This window comes from Microtus oregoni, unplaced genomic scaffold, assembly GCF_018167655.1.
Source record: "Microtus oregoni isolate MIOR12 unplaced genomic scaffold, Mior012 000048F_ref0000485, whole genome shotgun sequence".
Taxonomy (NCBI): Eukaryota; Metazoa; Chordata; class Mammalia; order Rodentia; family Cricetidae; genus Microtus; species Microtus oregoni.
In genome coordinates this window covers 16208539-16229420 of record NW_024543222.1, presented here as the reverse complement: position 1 = coordinate 16229420, position 20882 = coordinate 16208539, and the positions used below count along the sequence as shown (strand labels likewise).

Here is a 20882-nt window from a genome sequence, read left to right as displayed (position 1 = left end):
CGTGCGTATGCCTAAGCCCAGGTAGAAAACAACCCAAGAATACCCAAGGAAGCTCACCCCTGGCTGACCTTGGAGTTCTGCACAGGTAGAAGGTGTTTAGCTGGGGACTCCACTTTGGCTCCATCTCGCTCCAGACCTTACCCTCAGAAAGCCCACCGTCAGCAGTTCTGCCCCTGAAGCTGCTCAAAGATTGCACCTACAGGGTATTTAAGGCCCCTCCTTGGGAGCAGTGGTGTGATTTCTCTCCTGCTTTCTTCCCCCGAGAATTACTCAGGAGTTGCTTTGCTAGGATCAAACCTGGTTTTATCAACTCGTCTTGATTTGGCTTAGTGGACCAGCAGAGAAACCCACTACTGGGGATTTCAAAATATTTCTTATCTGGTGCTGAGTCCAGTAGAGTTGAATCTTTTCGAGGGCATGTGGTCATGAGGAGCTTCTCTCCCTGTTACTCCCTGCCTCTGCCACACCAAACTGACTTTGGCTCAGTAAGTCACCCATTTCTAAACCAAAAGCCTCTAAGAGATCTAGGATCTCTTCTGAGTCTTTTTGGCCCCTTCTAGGCCAAAGACTTACAGATTACCTGCCAAGGTCACTGCAACACCCAGGTAACTGGCGTGTTCCAGAGCAGGGACAGTCCCTGCCCCTTGAGGTTCTTTTGTGCAGGAGATATTCTACACAGTGACACCCGACCACCATTTGGCCCCAGGATATCATGGCGGAATCCCTACCATGGTCTTCAGTTTTTGGCAGAGGCTTGGAAGCGGGCAGTGCCGAGTCTAAAACCAATCCCCAGCTGCTGTAAAATTTACCCAAATTCACCCAGGATTATTGAGCTTTGCACTTCCGTTCCCTCCCCCCAACAGCCTGGGATGCCCACAGTTTGGGTTCTGGCCTGCCATGTTCTCCACATGGCTCTGGCTCTTTGGGCCTGCAGACCCACATTCCAGGGTCTCAATGGCTCTACTTCCTCGTTCCTAAAAATTTCTTTTCCCAAATCCTCCTCTTGCTGTTTCAGTTTGGTAATCTAGGCTTCCTTTCACTCGGGAAAGCTGTGCTGCCACTCTGGTTCTCACTGCCCTCCAAAGCCTACTCCTCCAGGCTCAGGTGCCTGGGGCACTGCTGTAGTCCTGACTGCCTAGACCCTGCTGCCCGTGAACTGGGCATCATGAGTGACAGTTCCTGGCTGCCCAATAGGGCTGCCCTGACCCGATAGGTGCACGTTATGACCAGGAAGCATCTTTTATTCCTATTGAAGAGTCCAAGAATAAGAAAATAAAAATGTATATTCCAAAATAAGAATGTAGAAATAAAAAAATATATAAAGTTATAAGTCTAGGAGAATGAGAACTATCAGCAGCTCTCTCAGCAGATCAAGGATCAGTCATTCACAGTGAGCTATTTTCTCAGATGCTTGGGAAGCCTCCATCAGCTTAGGTCATTTCATTTTACAACTGGCTATTCTATTTACAAGGCCAGAGCTTCTCCCTGCAAATTGAGAGTAGTGTCCTGGCCATCCTTGATAAACAACAGATGTGAACTGAGTTAACCTTTAGGAGATAGAGATATGTGACTTCTGGGTTAGGCACTGTCTCTGTTATGGGAAACTGGCACCATCAAAGGGGAGGCATGGGGCTTCAGTATACACTGCCTGGAGGTACCAGGAGAGACAGTGACCACAGTACAAATACCTGGTTTGACTAATGAGCTCTGATAACGGAGGTTGTAAAGTATAGCGGTCTGTATCTGAGTTTTACCTTGAGATAGTGTGAAGAACTTTCTGCTACCTTCTAAGTTCTCAGCCTAAGAACCAAATATTCTGATTTATCAACCTTCTAGTATTACTAAATTGCTAAAGACATCTGTTTTCTTGCAATTAGTGACTTTTCGCTGTAATCAACTCTGAAACATATTTCATGATAGCTGCCGAGTTACCCATTGACGTTAGAACTCACTCCCCTCCTTACGGTCTCCAGGGTAAGATCACAAAAATTCCTTTGTTCAGACTTAATGCTTGGTGCCCTAACTATAAAACAGAAACCAGCCTTTTGCCACAGCCTAACAAACACCATCCTGGCTGTGGTCTCAGATTGCTGATAAGCTTCTATGCCCTGTGGTGTTTTTTTATTTTTAAGTTTGCTTCCGGTTTTCCTAGGATCTGGTTTCTGGAATAAAGTTTGCTTCTGGCTTATTAGACTTGGTGGTGTTCTCATCTTTGTGTGACCTCCCTGAACCCAACACTTTGGTTTCTTATATACTACTCTATACTTGCAATCCTATTTCAAGATTTTTAAGTTGGTCACTTGGCACAGTTTTCAATGGAAAGTTTTGTTTATCTTTCTGTTTAAAAAAAAAGTCTATTCCATGTGTTTGAATGGATCTGTGCCTGTTTACTTAGGGTCTGTCAGCTGTATAAACACGGGTACTACAAGCTTGTTTCTGACTGGTCTTGGATGCCTGAATGTATGTGTTCCATTTATCAGCCACTGCTATTGCAGCTAGCTGCCTGGGCTCAGATTTTACCTCTGTGATTTTCCGGCCCTGAATCTGACAGAAAAGTTGTTTTGTACTTTTCTACCTTATTAGATGAAAAAAAAAACCTAGGAAATTAGGTAGAACTTGAAATCTATAACAAAACGTTAGTCTGCAGCTTGTAACTCCAAATTCAAACTGCTCTAACACACCATGTGGTCTGCCACCACCTTAATTAAGCACAGCACGTGATCAGCCACCATGTTGACTAAGGTTGAAGAAGAGGAAGGTCTTATGACTTCACCACCTTCTTAAACAAAGGTGACCACACGGAGCAGCTCCATCCAAGAGACATCAGGTCTCCAATCTCCATGCATTCGGATACAGGGATAGATCTTGCTGACAGCCAGATTTGGTAACATAAGATTAATCCCTTATTATTGATTTTTAAAACACTAAATTGTTTACAATTAGTTTACAATGTTAAAACTTGGCTTTGCCTTCCACAGATTCTTATTATGCTCTAAGTCTTAGGACCACAGCTGAACACCAGAGACTGAGATATTCCTATTTTATGATGCAACAAGATGATGACCTAAACAGTCAGACAAAGGGTCTCTCCTTATCTAAGATCTATTCAGGCTAACAAAGACCAATTTAAAAATATATGTCTAACTTTTTTGCTTTTACTAACATTGGTAAGCTGTAGCTGATTCGGTAAACCAAGTTATACAGAAAACTGTCTTGTCCTATAATGTTGTATTAAGATAAAAAAGTTAACCATCAATTACCTCATAAAGGATCAACTTCTCTGATATGTTCAGATTTAACATATATACATATATTTCTCAAAGTTAATCCTAAACAACATTTGTCTAGTTTAGATGTACTTAACAGATAATGATGCCCTGATCCTCAAATGCTTCAGAGATCTGAGAATATGGCATTTTAAATACAAAGCTTGTCATGATAGAGGCAGCAAGGAAGATGGATGGCCACAGAGTTTCCACCTGGAGCTTGCTTTAAATGTAGCAAAGTCAGCCATGGAGTGGAAAACTGTTTTGTACCTTAACTGCTGCCAAGACCTTGCCAGACAGTGAATAAGCAGGCCCTGGGGAACTGATTGCCAGGCTTTGCCAAGACAAGGTAGGCCACTCTCCCCAAATTCCTACCCTACAGGAAAGTCTGTCAGATCTTCTGGGCTTAACTGGTACTACCCTGGGACTTCTGTCCTCAACAACCACAGAGAAACCTGCTACTCTAGGTAGCTGTAAATCTGTCTCACTTCTGCTTACTCAGGTAAAATTTATCCTTCTCATATCTGCTGGTGTTCGATGACTAGGGTACTAGGTACTAGGTTTACCAGTTAGACAACTCTCCCTCCCATCCCCAAAGCTTGCCACCTTGGTAGTGGGTCATTAGTTCATTAGTTAAATTTCCTGTTAAAAATACAGACAGGTTTGTCTTGTTCACAAGCTTCATAGTACAGGGTAAACAGGTTTCAGGTATAACTTGGGAGGTTCAGAGTTTTAGCATTGATAAATGCAGTTTTGATAAACTGATAGAGCACTGACTACAAACAGTTTTAGGACAAGTTTAAATATCTGTGGATTTTACTGGTCCCAGCTTTTAGGACCACACAGAGGCTTTTTGAGCATTATTATACTGTCTCTGCTGAAATGCAACCTCCTTCCCTCCTGAATCGGGATAGAATTAAAGAGGCTAGGAAGACTGCAGGTACCTTCAACTCAGTTCCTCCTCAACCTCCCTCCTTCCCCCTTCACTCACTTAACCTCTTTTTTCAGTAAATTTTCTTTGGTTGTCCTTAAAAGTCTGTTTCATTGGGCTAAAACCAGGCCCTATGACCTGCATGTTCCTGGAGAAAGAGTTCTGCTACTGTATCAAGGAACCTGACCAAGTAGATCAGTTTCCAGATAGGCCCATTCCTCTTGCCAGATGTGTGCCAAGGCCAACCTGCAGGGGGCCCTCAAAATATAACAGTCCCTGCACCAGCTCCAAGGATACCAATCAAGGACACCAATTGGGCAAGTACTGGCAAGTTGACTTCATCAACACCCACTCATAAAAAGCATCATTATCTCTTAACTCTAATTGACACATTTTATAGAATGGATGGAGGCACTCCCCACCTCCAGAAAAATAGCAGATGTAATGGCTTGGGTACTTGTGGAACACATCATCCCTTGATTTGGCATGCCATCCCCCCAAGTTCCTGGGACCTCAGTGTAGGTACCGTCTCTCCAGGCTCCAGCAGATACCTACCCAGGATAAGTGGTCTAGCCAGCAACTGGGACCCTACACCCTCTGGTTTTTCAAAATGTACCAATGAGAGGCATATCTGCTCTTGTGTATGGCTCATTGACCTCTTCCATACAACCAGGGCACATCTCTGCTTTAATCTTTCTGGCAGTCATCACTCCTCCCATGGCTAGCACAGTTCATAGCGCTGGTGTTAATATAATCTATTTTTTTCTCCTAGCAACTTGCCTCCTTTGCTTTTCTTTGGTGGAAAGTTCCATTCCAAGACCCCTCCCCTGAGAGTTGCTGCAGACCAGATTTCAACTCCAAGAAAGCCCACCAAACAGTGATCCCCTCCCCAGGGAGTGTCAAGACCACTCCCCTAGGCTATTTAAACTGTCCCCCAGAGAACGAACACATGGTCTTCCCGGTTCTCCTTTCCCCTCTCTGTGTTTTCCCGGAGGGCCACCTGTGAGCGCTGGTATCCATTAAACCTGGGCTTTTTCTAATTCTGTTAGATTTGGTCTGATTTGGATTACTGCATTGGCAGAGAGGTTTGACAGGACAGAAAAACTTTACAGCTTTCTCAAGGAACAGATGCCTGAGATCTCCAGGATGGCAGTTAACAGAATCTTGTTTCACCCATACCTCCCACCAAGCATAAGGCCATCGACTCCCCATGTCTTCCCTTGCCAACAGGAAGTAGCCAGATTTGAACCAGAACCCATATATCCAAAAAGGCTGGGATATTTAGCTGGGGACTCTGCTTTGCCTCCACTTTGCCCTCTCTAGAACCCACCCTCAGAAATCCCACCATCAGTGGCTCCTCTGGAGCTGTCAAAGACAGTACATAAATTGTATTTAAAGCCCCCTCCTTGGGAGCAGAAACATGATTTCTCTCTTACTTTCTTCCCCGAGAATCACCTGGGAGTTTCTTTGCTCAGATTAACCCTGGTCTTATTAATTTGGCTTGATTTGACATATTGCATTGGCAGAGAAAGACACTACCAAGGACTTCAAAATACTTCTCAGAAAGGGGAAACCAAGGCTGCCTCTGTAAGCAGCCACACTAGAATCCCAAAAGCAGGCAGGAAAATGGGTTCCTTAGAAGATGGTCAGAAAAATAAAGAGTGACCCAGATCCTGCTCCAACATGCATGAAGTATATGAGGAAAGAAGAAATCCTTTCTTTCTTCATCTACAAAGCCCATGAGACTGAGAACATGCCTCCCCATATGAAACTCTTCAGTGTGCAATTCTGTGTTATACCAGTAGATTCTAAGAAATCAAAAACGATGAGCTGGTATCTTAACCACAATGCTGAGAGTCACCTTAAGATTGCCTGGTGATGAAGAATGGTGAGAAGTACGGCTTCTATGGTGTGGGAAGTCCTTCAGTCTATGTGTTGCTTTTATTGGTTAATTAATAAGGAAACTGGCTTGTCCTGATAGGGCAAAGTAGAGCTAGGTGGGGAAAACTAAACTGAATGCTGGGAGAAAGAAGGCAGAGTCAGAGAGAAGCCACAGAGCTACCACCAGAGACAGACATGCCAAAACTTTGCTGGTAAGCCACAGCCACATGCCGATACACAGATTAATGCAGATGGGTTAGTTTAGGATATAAGAGTTAGCCAGAAACATGCTTAAGCTATTGGCCAAACAATATTGCAAATAATATGGCTTCTGTGTGGTTATTTCAGGGCTGAGCAGCCAGGAACAAACAAGTGGCCTCCTACTACACTTCTAGAGTCAGCAAGACTCAAAATTTTGATTTGTAACTTTCTACTAATAGAATTAAGACAACCTCAAACTCACAAGTTCCCTAGTAACATTTTCCTCACTTGAATGAATGAGAATGAAAATGTGAGAGGCGTCTAAGAAAGGCATGCCCGGAAGAGGTGCTCAGCAGTAGTGACTTCCTATGTCCAATGAATCAGGGCCAGGAATTCCCTGGAGATGGAGGTGGTGTGATGAGGAGCTCTAGCACTTCCAGAGGGAAATGGAGTTCTGTCCAAAGGAGTCTACTGAAATTAGAAACCAACTTCAAGATAAACAAGTCGGGCAACCTTTAATCCCAGCACTCCAAGGCAGAGGCAGACAGGTCTCTGAGTTTGAGGCAAACCTGGTCTAAAGAGAGTTCCAGATTGGCTAGGGCTGCACAGAGAAATCCTGTTTGGAAAAACCAAACAGACGAACAACAACAAAATCACAAAAAGCTGAAATGATAAGTTTAGCTCCTATTACAAGGGAAGAAAAACCTCCCAGAAAATTACATGCAAAGCCCCCAAGAGCTTCTTCATGTATCAATGGTAAAAGCCTGGACAAGTAGATTAAAATCAGTTTCAATGTTTTACCCAAAAATTGGGCATAATAATAGTAATACTATAAGAGTCTAGCAAAAGTAAAAGTGAGGTATAATGTCTAAGTATTTACTACGTGCCAAACACTGTTCTATGAAATTTCAGCACATTATCTTATTTGTATCAATACTTTATATGGTACCAGGAACATAATAGACACCTCTTATTAAAGTGCAAGGTACCAAAAAACAGTTACAGGCAGAGGAAGAATTTCCAGGATTCCAGGAGAAAGGTGTCTTGCTACACCAGTGGGGGGAAAAAGATGCAACAGGGAGAGGAAAAGTCATGTGTTAGGTGTGACCCTCTAAAACTGCTGAATGGTTACAAAATAAATATTCTACCTAGATCACCCCAAAGGACAGACCTAGGATGCTCTTTTCATCTTTAATGTTTGTGCCTCTCAATGTGAGAAGCAGCTGCCAGGATCCTATGTGAAGCAAAGGGAGGGTCATGTCCTAAAGAGAGCAAACTTTTGGATATGGACAACTTCCTACAGAAAATCAATAACAATGGACCAGGACGAAGTACTTCGGTGTTTCCATGACAGTATGGCAGCCCAATTACCCTCAATAGTGTGGTCAGTTACTCTGTAGGTATTCTCAAAAGCAAACAAATATTTTGGTAGGGACAGAGCTTAGATTTTTTCTGTTTTAGAGTGTATCTGTTTTTCGGCACAGTGTTGGCAGGCATTAGAGAAGCCAGCATGTGAATAATGTGAAACTTTTCTGCTTGGGGTATTCTTCAGTTTGTAAAACCATGGGAATTTGTATTGTTAAAACAACTAATTCACTAAAAGAATTTTAAAAAGCCACCAGTCTGGACCTGTGTAGGTAAATGAAGAAGCACACTAAAGTCAGCAGGGAAAATACACTTACCATGTAGATTGTCAACCACTAATGGGTTTTTGTAACATTTTTCATATGAAAGAGGCATGATTCCTATTGTCAATAAAACAATGGCACTTAACTAATGAACTTTTGGTGTGTCTTTGTCCTAGATTTCAGATTCAAGAGCATCTGACCCTGCTTCCCCCTTCCCCCCTTCTCTGTTTCTCTGCCTGCCCTCACTTCTCCCCTTTCTCCCCTTCCCTTTCCCCTCGATAACCTACTAAATAAACTCATGCCTAAACACTCTCTGCATGGCCTATGTCTCTGTATATCCCCAGCCCAGGCCCCACACCATCTACCAAGGGATCCGCGGAAGCCTTGGGTGACCCGCTACCACCCCTCGTGTGACTGGTCCCCTAGCACCTCTTTATAAATGATAAAGTCAGGGCTTGTCAGTAACATGGAGGCTGTATCCAAGTAGGTATCTGGAACCAGGGGTGAATATGGATCTTGAGAGGTTATTGACCAGTATTATTATAGTCAAGGGCCTCATCCCAGGCTTTGGCATTCATCTTTGTAATATTGGGCAGAAAGTTCCATTTCAAGCCCCCTCCCCTGGGAGTTGCCTTAGTCCAAACTTCACCTCCAAGAAAGGCCACCAAATGGTAACCCTTCCCCAGAGAAGGTCAAGACCACTCCCACAGGCTACTTAAACTGGCCCCAGAAAATGAATATGTGGTCTCCGGGTTTCCTGTGGTCTCCCCTTCTCTCTCTCTTCCTTTTGCCATGCTTTCCTGGTGCCACTCGGGAGGCATTACATTAAACATGAGCATCTTTTATTTGGTCTAATTTGGTCCAACTAGAATTAGTTGTGTCAGCAGAGAGGCTCGTCTAGGAAATATTCCCAACAACTATCTAATGGGAAATAATAATAACATGCAGAGTTTATTAATATAGAAGCTGCTAGAGCCCCAACCAGGACTTTGGCACTTGGGCTTAGGTTTCATTCAGCCCTAGACAAATCTACTTTGGCTGGGATCTTTGTACAGACTTTTGTAATGCAGGGAGGACAGAAGTTCAGCTTAACAAACACTGCAGGAACTGTGTGCTATATGTCACAGAATTCCTGGTTTCTCCCTTGGCAACTTGCCTTTGGAAAGATGCAAGAAGCTTGTGCCCCAATGCCGGCAGAAGGCCCTTGCTCCACCAGAAGCCATGCTTATCACCAGAACTTCTGCATCAGAGGAGGATTCGCTGCTGGACCAGAAGCCAGACCTCCAGCCCCCAACTCGGATGGAGATCCTCTTCTCAACCACAGGGCACATCAGCCAGAAGACCAGAGAAGAAACAGAAAGCAAGGAACAAAATGCCCATCTCACAAACACAAAAATCAGCACCTAGACCTATAATCACCCTAAACTCAAATGCCTAGACACTAGTGTAAGAAAACAACCAAAACAAGCCAGGGTAATATGTCACCACCAGAACTCAGTTATCCTCCTACAGCTACCCATTTGTACAGAGCAACAGGGACACCTGTTTTTTTGATAAGTCACTATTAATTCTTTGGAAATCTTGTGAATTTCTGCATTTCTGACTTCCATAGTATCCCAGCAGTGTATAAACCTGACTTTTCCTGTAGGGCAACCAGATACCTCCCCGCCACACCATGAAGCCATGGTGTGAAAAGCACTCATTCAGTCAAAACCTTTGTTCTCACAGCTAAAATCTGTTCTCCCACAAACTTTCTTTATTGACAGAACTCACTGATAAGAAAGGAGCCTCACACAGGAGGCAGTATGTCTGCTCTAACAGCAGACTCAGGAAGGTGTAATCTACTGATCTTCTGCTCTGAACTAACAAATTGCTAATATTTTGTATTTACCCTTCACCTTGGTTTCAAACAACATAGAATCATAGCCAAGAAAATTAACTGTTTATACAGAAAAAAGGCCTGAGTTGCAAAAACTAGCTTCACAGAAAAAAAAAAAAATCTCACCAGGGCACCCTGCTGGAGTCAGAAACAAGATCCCCAGAAGAGATTCCTTTTAACTCAACCAGCTAGATGTTAATGCAAATCAAGCCCAAGGTAAGTATAGGCACCATAGAGCCTTCACAGCCATGCTCCCTCTGAGATGTAAAGCTCCTCCTTGCCAGATCAGTAGGTTTCTGCGACTCTGTGAAAAGTATGCTGGATACTATTGTCAACAGCCTACGGAACTGCTAACTTGTCTGTATGCCTATATAAACTGAAAGCTTTGTGGAGATCACCCCTTATACTGCTGCTGCTTCTCGCTACTTCTTCTTTCCAAGGAATAAAGAACATGTAGTGGTAACATATGTAAGTTGATTTATTTCATTTACCCTAAGATCCAATTAGTCAGGTTTTCCTTGCCATAGTGAATCTTTCTGGACCCTGAGAGATTTAATGGTCATAATCCCAAAATAAACCTCGATAAATTCTGGAAATGAAACAGGAAATACAGAGGCAAGCTTCACCAACAGAATACAAGAGATGAATTTCAGGCATCAAAGATATGGTAGAAGAAACAGATATATCAGTCAAAGAAAATTTAAATCTAAATAATTCCTGACACAAAACATCTAGGACATCTGTAACACTATGAGAAGACCAAACCTAAGAATAATAGGAATAGAAGAAAGAGAAGAATCCTAGCTCAAAGACCCAGAAAACATTTCCAAAAAAATTATGGAAAAAAAAAACTTTCCTAAAGGCCATGGCTATAAAGGTACAGAAAGTTTCAGAACACCAAATAGATTGGATCAGAAAAGAAACTCCCCTCATCACATATGAAACAAAACACTAAACATATAGAACAAAGAAAGAATATTACAAGCTGCACAAGAAAAGGGTTAAGTAACTATTATATTTGGGGGCCTCATCCCAGTCCCTGGTATGGGATGCTATCTTTGGCATACTGGGCAGGAAGCTCCATTTCAAGCCTCCTCCCCTAGGAGTTGCTTTGGTCTGGACTCCACCTCTGGGAAAGCTCACCAAGCAGTGAGCCTTCCCCAGGGAGGACCAAGAAAGCCTGTCAAGCAATGACCCCTCCCCAGGGAGGGTCAGGACCACTCCCAGAGGCTACTTAGGCTCCTCTCAGAGAATGAACATGTGGTCTCCCCTGCTCTCTCTTCCCCTCACCATGCTTTCCCAGTGCCACCCAGGAGCGCTGCATTAAACATGGGTATCTTTTATTTGGTCTAATTTGGTCTGATTGGAATTATTTGTATCAACGGAGAGACTCATCTTAAGAAATATTCCTAACAATAACATATAAAGGAAAATCTATTAGAATTACACCTGACTTCTCAATGGAGACTCTAAAAACCAGAAGGGCCTGGACAGACAAATATCTTGCAGAATTTAAGAGACCACAGACCTATACCTAGCAAAACTTTCAATCACCGTAGATGGAGAAAATAAGATATTCCATGATAAATGTTAGGTTGGGAGCCTAGGCCACAGTCCCTGGCATCTATCTCAGCCACCAGGCCTGGTCTGGACTTCAAATCCCAGCAGGCCAGATCCTGACCCCTCCCTGGGGGTGGGGTCAGGACCACTCCCTAGGGTACTTAAGTGATCCCCCAAAAGAAGAACACGTGGTCTCTCTTTCTCCCTCCTGGAGGTCACGTTCCTGCGGCTTCCCGGTTTCCCCCTCGGGGCCACCCGAGAGTGCAGATCTCCCATTAAACCTGGATATTTCTTAATTTGACTTGTTTTGATTTGGCTTGATTAGGAATTTTTGCGCTGTCAGAGAGCTTGCTTAGGAAATATTCCTAACAATAAAGTCAAATATAAACAATATCTATTGATAAATCCAGCTCTAAAGAAGGTACCAGTAAAAAACTCCAACCCAAGGAGGTTAACTATATCCACAAAAAGACAGGAAATAATCTCACACCAGGAAAACCAAAAGAAGGGAAGTGCACTCATGCATGCACATGCACACACCCATGCACATGCACACACACACACACACACACACACACACAACTACTAACAGCAAAAAAGAACAGGAATTAATAATCATTGGTCATTGATATTTCTCAGTATCAAAGTACTCGATTCCCTAATAAAAGACACAGACAGAATGGATGCAAGTACAGTATCCATTCTTCTGCTGCATACAAGAATCCCACCTCAACACCAAAGATAAACATTACCACAGAGTAAAGAAATAAAAAAAAGATCTTCCAAGCAAATAGACCCAAGAAACAAACTGATGTAGCCATTCTAATAGCTAGCAAAACAGAATTCAAACAAAAATTAATCAAAAGAGACAGGGAAGGACACTTCATACTCATCAAAGGAAAAATCTACCACGATGATCTTTCAATTTTCAACATTTATGCCCTAAACACAAGGGCACCCACATTTGTAAAGGAAACACTACCAAAATCCTACACTGACCCATTGGGACACTTCAATACCTTCTCACCAATGGAGAGAAATTCCAGACAAAAACTAAATAGAAAATGGAGTTAACAGATGCCATGAACCAAATGAACCTAACCTATCTACAGAATATTCCACCCAAACACAAAAGAATACAGCTTCTTCTCAGTACCTCACAGAACATTCTCTAAAACTGACCACATAGGTGGTAACAAAGCAAGTCTCAACAGATACAAGAAAACGGAAATAAGCCCCTCCATCCTATCAGACCACCATAGATAAAAGTTGGATCAACAACATAAACAACAAAAAGCCTACGAACTCATAGAATATGAACAACTCTTTACTAAATAACTACTGGGTTAATGCAGAAATAAAGACAAAGAAAAAGACTTCTAGAACTCAGTGAAAATTAATACACAGCATATCCAAACTTATAGGACACAGTGAAAGTGGTACTAAGAGAAATGTTCATGGCACTAAGTGCCTACCTAAAGAAATTGGGAGAGATCTCATACCAGCAACTTAACAGCACACCTAAAGACTCTAGAACAAACACCTAGAGGAGTAGGCAGTAGGAATCAGGGCTGAAGTCAATAAAACAGAAACAAAGAGAACAGTACAAATAATCAATGAGACAAAGAGTTAGTTCTTTGAGAAAATCAACAAGATTAAAAAAAAAAAACCCTTATCCAAACTAACTAAAAGACAGAGATTATCCAAATTAGCAAAATCAGAGATGAAATGGGGGACATAACAACAGATACCTGATGTGGGAGTGTCATATCAATCTGTTGATTTCATTGGTTAATTAATAAAGAAACTGCTTGGCCTGATAGGTTAGAACATAGGTGGGTGGAGTAAACAGAACAGAATGCTGGGAAGAAGGGAAGTCAGCCAGACGCCATGCCTCTCCTCTCTGGGGCAGACGCGATGAAGCTCCGACTCAAGATGGACATAGGCTAGAATCTTCCTGGTAAGTCACCACCTCGTGGTGCTACACATTAATAGAAATAAGCCAAGCAGTGTTTATATGAATACAGTTTGTGTGTTGTTATTTTGGGGCATAAGCTAGCCAGGCAGCCGGATACTGAGTGACAGGAACGCAGCCCACAGCTCCTACTACAGAATGGCGCCCAGACGTGGATAACTGAATCCACAGAAAGCCTGAGAAAGCTTGGGAAATAATAGAGTAAAGCATGTTTTCTTGGTAGCAGCAATTTCTTGGGTCTGCTCTGCTGCTAGAGGCAAGCAAGTGCTCTCATCTAAGAGAGGCTTCCTGACTCAGCTTTAACTGCAAAACCCTGCAGCTCTTTTAAGAGGTCCTGCCACGAAACACTTAAACAGTGTTGATGAAAAGCTGAATGCATGCTTTTCAGTTTTCAGCTGTAGCAGGAAAAAAGCTGCACCTTTTAAAATGCCAGCTTTGTGGGCCATCCTGCCAGGGCAAACTCTGACTCTTTGAGGCAGGAGGTCAGCTACAGAGACAGCATTTGAGTGCTGTAGCTTGCTTGCTGGCAGGGACCTTGAAACGCCATAGAGTTGTGGCAATAAAAATGGCTCCAGTCAGTACCTCCACCATGAGGCTGAAAAGCTAAGGAATGGGCTGGATCTAGCCGGCAAAGCCACAGCTTTAATCCTACCCATATTGCTCAGTAATTTAAAGGCTCATGTAGTCAAAAAAGAGAGATATACAGTAAAGAGAGATTCAAAGACAAAGAAAACCTCTAAATGATTTACAGTGTGTTAAAAATATACGCAAGCTAAAAGTTAAAGTTCTTAAAAGTAAAAAAAGGAAGAAAGAGAGTAGTTGGGTGTGGTGATACACACTTTTAATCCCAACACTTGGGAGGTGGAGGTAAATTGACCTCTGAGACTTCAAGGGGCAGAGGTAGATTGACCTCTGTGACTTCAAGGTGTGGTAGCATACACCTTTAATCCCAGCACTGAGGAGGCAGAGACAGGCAGATCTCTGAGTTCAAGGACAGCCTGGTCCACAGAGTTATTCTAGGACAAAGATATACAGAGAAACTGTCTCAAGAAGTAAAAGTAAAAATAAATGAAATGGAGTTTAAAATAAAGCCGCACAGAGATGGAAAATACACAGAAAATCTTGATACTGTATGCTATTATGCTCTCTTTGAATTGTTCGAACGCTGAGGAAGGAGCAACAGCTGCTAAAAGATATTTGTTTATAAATGCTGCTTAACTAACCCAAGATATAGATTTTGAAAATACCTTTTATGTGGGAGTATCATATATCAATCTGTTGATTTCATTGGTTAAGCAATAAAGAAACTGCTTGGCCCTCATAGGTTAAAACATAGGTGGGAGGAGTAAACAGAACAGAAGGCTGGGAGAAAGAAGCTGAGTCAAGGAGTTGCCATGATTTTCCCTCTCCAGGCAGATGCAGGTTAAGATCATTCCTGGTAAGCCAGCGCGTGGGCTACATACATTATTAGAAATGGGCTAGTCCAGGTGCGAGAGTTAGCTGAGAAAAGGCTAGATATAATGGGCCAAGCGGTGTTTAAAAGAATACAGTTTCCGTGTAATTATTTCGGGTAAAGCTAGCCATGCGGGTGGCTGGGTGCCGGGGACGCAGCCCTGCCGCTCCTACTACTACATACCTTGACTTCAGAATTTGGATATAAGGATATGATACTTTGGAAAAGAGATTCTTCTTTTGTTTTCACAGAGGATCAGACCCTGTAGATTGCTTCTATCCCAATATGGTATGATAGACCACGCCCTCCTGAAAGGTTGCTGTGAACACCTTTGACTGAGATGAACCTGGCACACAGGTTACACCATGAAAGATCTGATGAACAGCGCTCCTATTCAGCAGGAAGAAGTTTGGGGAGAAATAACTATGTCCATATTCCCAAATATTGTTTATAAATGTTATTTTACATTTAAAGGGGGATATGATAGAGATATGAATAATTTGCATTGGTATGGATTTGACTTTATTGATATAAATGTAAGGTCAATCTTGTTATATGTATATGTATTTCTGATATTGATTAAGGTATTGTGATTGTGTAGATCATATAAAAATGTAATGTACATAGGTTGTTAATGGATAATCATTAATAATAATCAAGCTTGTAGTCATGTTAGTTATATTTTCTAAATGTGCATAGATATATTTCAGATAGGCATTCCTCATATCTTTCAAAGACTACAGAATATAGCATTTAATGTTTTAATAACTTAGGGCTTTTCATGACAATGAGACACGTCTGCTCCTGGCAGCACCAATCTACTTCAAGAAGAAGATGAGCATCGAAGAGACTCCTTATGGAGTTGGTTAGCCATTGGGCAAGAAACTACTCTTGCCTGGACTGTTGCATAAACTGGACACAGAAAACCTGCAGAGAGAGGACTGATGAATTTGCCTAAAGGTGAGATGATCTTTCGGGGTTTCTGATTCATGAAAGAGTCTGAGAGACATTCTGCAGGACACAGCAGATAGTGACTGAAGTGCCTTCGAAATTTATGCTTCATGGAAATGTCTGCTGAAAACTATGGGTCTGAAGGCCGAAGATAGATGCCCCAGCAGTACAAAAGAACTTTGGATGACTGTCCAGGCAGCGAGATGTCTCTGTCACTTTTAGAGTTTTGGAAGTTTCTTACTTCTTCTTTACTTAAGTAATATTATATTCTTCTGGAGTCTTTGATGGAGTTGAAGAATGGTTAGTTAGTTATAGTTTTCCTTTGTTATGGTAAAAGATAAAATAGATATGAATATTGTAACTGTAATTCTTACTTGATAACTGTTTTGTTATATGTAATTTTGCTATGTTAAAGTTAAATCTTTTTTTCTTTAAACAGAGAAAGGGGAAATGATGTGGGAGTGTCGTATCAATCTGTTGATTTCATTGGTTAATTAATAAAGAAACTGCTTGGCCTGATAGGTTAGAACATAGGTGGGAGGAGTAAACAGAACAGAATGCTGGGAAGAAGGGAAGTCAGCCAGACGCCATGCCTCTCCTCTCTGGGGCAGACGCGATGAAGCTCCGAATCAAGATGGACGTAGGCTAGAATCTTCCTGGTAAGTCACCACCTCGTGGTGCTACACATTAATAGAAATGGCCAAGCAGTATTTATATGAATACAGTTTGTGTGTTGTTATTTTGGGGCATAAGCTAGCCAGGCAGCTGGGAGCCGGGTGGCAGGAACACAGCCCACAGCTCCTACTACAGATAACAAATAAATTCAAAGAATCATTAGGTCATACTTTAAAAACCTGTACTCCACAAACCTGGAAAATCTAAAAGAAATGAATAATTTTCTCGATAGATACCACTTACTAAAGTTAAATCATGATCAGATAAACAATTTAAGTAGACCTATGACCCCTAAGGAAATAGAAGCAGTCTTTAAAAGTCTCCCAAACAAAACAAGCCTGGGGCTAGATGGTTCTAGCACAGAATTCTACTAGACTTTCAAAGAGGAGCTAACACCAGTATTCAAATTATTCCACAAAATAGGAACAGAAGGAAGATTGTCAAATTCATCTTAGGAGGACACAGTAACCCTGATATCCAAATCACACAAATATTCAACAAAGAGAATTGCAAACCAATTTCTCTCATGAACATAGATGCTAAAATAATCAACAAAAAATACTCGAAAACCGAATCCAAGAACACATTATGATCAAGTAGGCTTCATCCCAGAGATGCAGGAATGGTTCAACACACGAAACTCGGTCAATGTAATCCACCATATAAACAAACTGAAAGAAAAAAACCCACATGATCATCTCATGAGATGCTGAAAAGGCCTTTGACAAAGTACAACACCCATTCATGATAAAAGTCTGGAGAGATTAGGGATAAAAGGAACATACCTAAACATAATAAAGGCAATTTACAGAAAGCCTGTCGCCAACATCAAATTAAATGGGGAGAAACTCAAAGAAATCCCACTAAAATAAGGAACAAGACAAGGCTGTCCACTTGCTCCATATCTATTCAATATAGTACTTGAAATGTGAGAGGCAGCAATAAGACAACTAAAGGATATCAAGGGGATACAAATTGGAAAGGAAGAAGCCAAAGTATTGCTACTGACAGACAATATGATAGTATACATAAGCAACCCCAAAATTCTAGCAGGGAACTTCTACAGCTGATACACAGCTTCAGCAATGACTCCTAGGAATGGGAAGTATGGACCCTGAACCAGACATCTTCTCTAACCAGGCAAAGCTTCCAGAAATGGAACTGAGATGGCAACCCAGACACAAAACCTTTGACCTACAATCTGCCCTACCTCCAAGATGTGCTGAATTAGTGGTAGCACAGAACTTATCAAATTGAAGAATGACTGGTCTAATTTGAGACCTATACCACAAGAGGGAGGCCACACTAGATACTGCCTAGATGGCTAGAAACCAGAGGCTGTGTTGGGAAAAAAAATCAATGAAATGATTACTAACGATATTCTGCTGTACTCATAGATCAATGCCTAACCCACTGTCATCAGAGAGGAGTCATCCAGGAGCAGATGGGAGCAGATGCAGAGACACACAGTCAAACACCATTAAAACCCCACAGAAGCGGGGTGGAGCGAGAGGGGCTGAGGACAGGAGAACACAGTACACAGAGTCAACTAAGCAGAGCTCATAGAAGATCACAGAGACTGAATGAAAAAACATGGACCCTGTATGGAACTGAGTTAATTCCTCTGCACATACATTATGGTTGTGTAGATGGGCATTTTTGTGGGACTCCTAAGAGTGGGAGTGGGGGTGTCTCTGATTCTTTTGCCTTCTCATAAGTCTGCCTAAAAAGTGAGGCTTTATGGCTACTTTTGTTGCAAATTGTTATGTCATCTTCGGTAGATATCCACAGAAGGACTGTTCTTTTATTATTTTTTGAAGGGAAAGTAGATCTGGGGGACAGCAGGGGTTGGAGGAATGGGAAGACTCCCTTATCTATTACAAAGAGTGGAGGGAGAAGAAATTATAGTCAGGATGTAATATATGAAAGAAGAATAAAAGAAAAAAACATGAGAAGGAAGATGAGGAGAAAAAGAAGGAGAAGAAAAAAAGAGGAAAAGGAGGAAGAAAAAAGAAAAGAAAGGAGGAGAGGGAAGAAAGAAGAGAAGAAGAAGAAAAGGAGGAGGAGGCGGTGGCAGAAGAGGAATAAGGCAGAAGATAGAAGGCAGAGGTAGAAGGCAAAAGCAGCAACAGCAGCAGTTTGTAGCCTACCATGAGAAATATTTCCTGAAGAAAACTCCCTTATCTATTACAAAGAGTTGGGTTATTGGATCCTAACAAAGGAGTCCCATTTCCAGCACATACTTGGGTTGTGTCCACTGTTGTCAAGTTTTTTTTTTTTAAATGAGTTCTCACTATCCTGCCTTGAACTCCTGGGCTCAAGACATCCTCCCTCCTCAGCATCTGAGCAGCTGGGCTTACAAGCACACACTATGCTTGCCTCACTGAGCCAATCTGTGATGGTGACTGAATTCTGAGAGGTACCATTGTTCCATTCAGATAACACGATGTGACTATCAATGTCCAATACCAGTTAGCTCTGCTCATCTCATCACAAGGAAGCAAACTCCCTTTCTGCCAAGATGAACACAAACTAGAGATAACAAGTCCATGCGCCTGCATGAGTCTTTCCTAACCCGCCAGACCCTCTGGTTCCTTTCCCTAAAGTCAGGAGTCAGCAAATCGTTCTGCAGAGGGGAGACTGCTGCAAGGAACATCTACAGAACAGTTCATCCAGCCCTGGCACACCACAAACCCGTCCTCCCATGGGAACCAACTGTGAATCTGGGTTTCTGACCTACCAGACAGGTTACAGCCACCCAAACTCAGATCCAGAGCAGAAAATCCCTCTTGAGTTTATAATGCCCTCCTGGCCACTGAACGTCACACAAAGTGGGATTTTTTTGCTTTGTTTTGTTTTTGACATTAGTCTACTGTTAGTCCAAGACTCCTTCCAACTAACGATCCTCCTGCCTCTGTTTCCTGAGTGCAACTGCTGGTATTTAAGCATATGCACAATGCCTGACAAACACAGATTTTTAGATAAAAGCTAATAAAATTCACTTTCTTCTTGAGGAAGAAAAGTATTATATAGAGCCAGGATAGAGCAACATATTTTCTTTATGGATATTTTCAACCATATAGCTTAATGCAGATGCAGATGCCCTCTTATCCAGGCTGTCAAGGTGCCTCTTTCCCACAGATAATGCATGTCTTCAGAGGCATATGCGTCCTGAGAAATAATGTTCTGGATAAGGAGGGGAGAAGTCCTTGGGAAAATTTTCAGCTTTCCATTTCTGGGAAAGCACCTCTACCTTTTGCTCCCTGGAGGAGTTGGTGTTAATCTTTGCTTTTTGCACCTCTATGTGGCATCCATTCAAGCAGCTGGGAACTGTGCATGGGAGAGGGAATCAGAGTGAAACTCACAAGCGGGTTTCCAAAAACAACATCACACATCAGAGCCACAGCACGAGGGCACCATGACGATACCTATCAGTGTTACTCGCGTGGTGTTACTTGTGGTGCCCGTGCTGAAGGTCAGGATGAGGAAAGCTCATCGTGTCCTGTAATTTACACAAGTCTCCTGCCCTCCTGTGCCTTAGTTTCCTCATTGGAAAAGAACGAATGGGACAAACTACCCACAGTTCACACAGGGTTTACAGTTGGGGAATCTGCATGGATTTTAACACACAAATAAGTATTTACATTCTACTGCACTTACAGCTTCTGTAGAAACTGCATTCTATGCCATGCTTGAAATGTTCCATAGCTCAGTTCAGTGAGTAGATTGCATCCAAGGTTTCTAAAGTCATTTAAACAAATTAAAAACACATAGTAAGCCAAAGGAAACATTTTTCAGACAGTTATCATTTAACAATCACTCTAATATACATATGATGAAACATAACCTTTCTCAGAAATGGTTTCAATGTTTTCTCGACTCACAAAGAAAATCTCATTGTGGATGATATGCCATGCACTAACTACAGTGAATTACAAGCAGATCCTTCTTTCAATGACCCTCCTTCTCTAGAAAAGGGTTTCACAACTCAGTACCACTGAAATTCTAGGCTAGACCACTCTGCTATGGAGGTTTGTCCTATACATTGGAGGATGTTTATAACATCTGTGGTGTCTGCATATTAGATATCTTTTGCAAATCCAGTTGCCAAGGGTCACCTGGGTACACAGCCACATGGACTAAAAACTAGAGGTGTGCTATGATTCAAGTTTCACTCACTTTTACCACAGACTAAAGGAATGTGGGCTGGGGAGATGGCTCAGTGGGTAATGATGCTTGCCACCAAGCCTGAGTTCAAGCCCTAGGACTCACATGGTAGAAGGATAGAACTCAAGTTCTGTGATTTATATAAGCATGAAAATGCACACACATCCACATGGGTGTACACACACACACACACACACACACAATTTACTATGTAGTTACTTTCTATTAGCCACAAAATTTGCTTCATTTGTACACTACATAATGGGTTTCTCATCATGACAGTTTATATTATATATACGTGTGTGTAGTATATGT

At 42.1% G+C, this 20882-nt stretch overlaps 1 protein-coding gene across 1 annotated transcript in view; it reads right to left on the bottom strand.

The window, feature by feature from the left end:
- The window catches only part of LOC121436028 (leucine-rich repeat-containing protein 37A3-like), an 84866-nt gene that overhangs the window by 50044 nt on the left and 13940 nt on the right, over nt 1–20882 (bottom strand). Inside the window, exon 5 of the mRNA XM_041635604.1 lies at nt 20061–20141. Coding sequence (XP_041491538.1) covers nt 20061–20141 — 81 coding nt within the window. The remainder of the gene's footprint in view (nt 1–20060; nt 20142–20882) is intronic.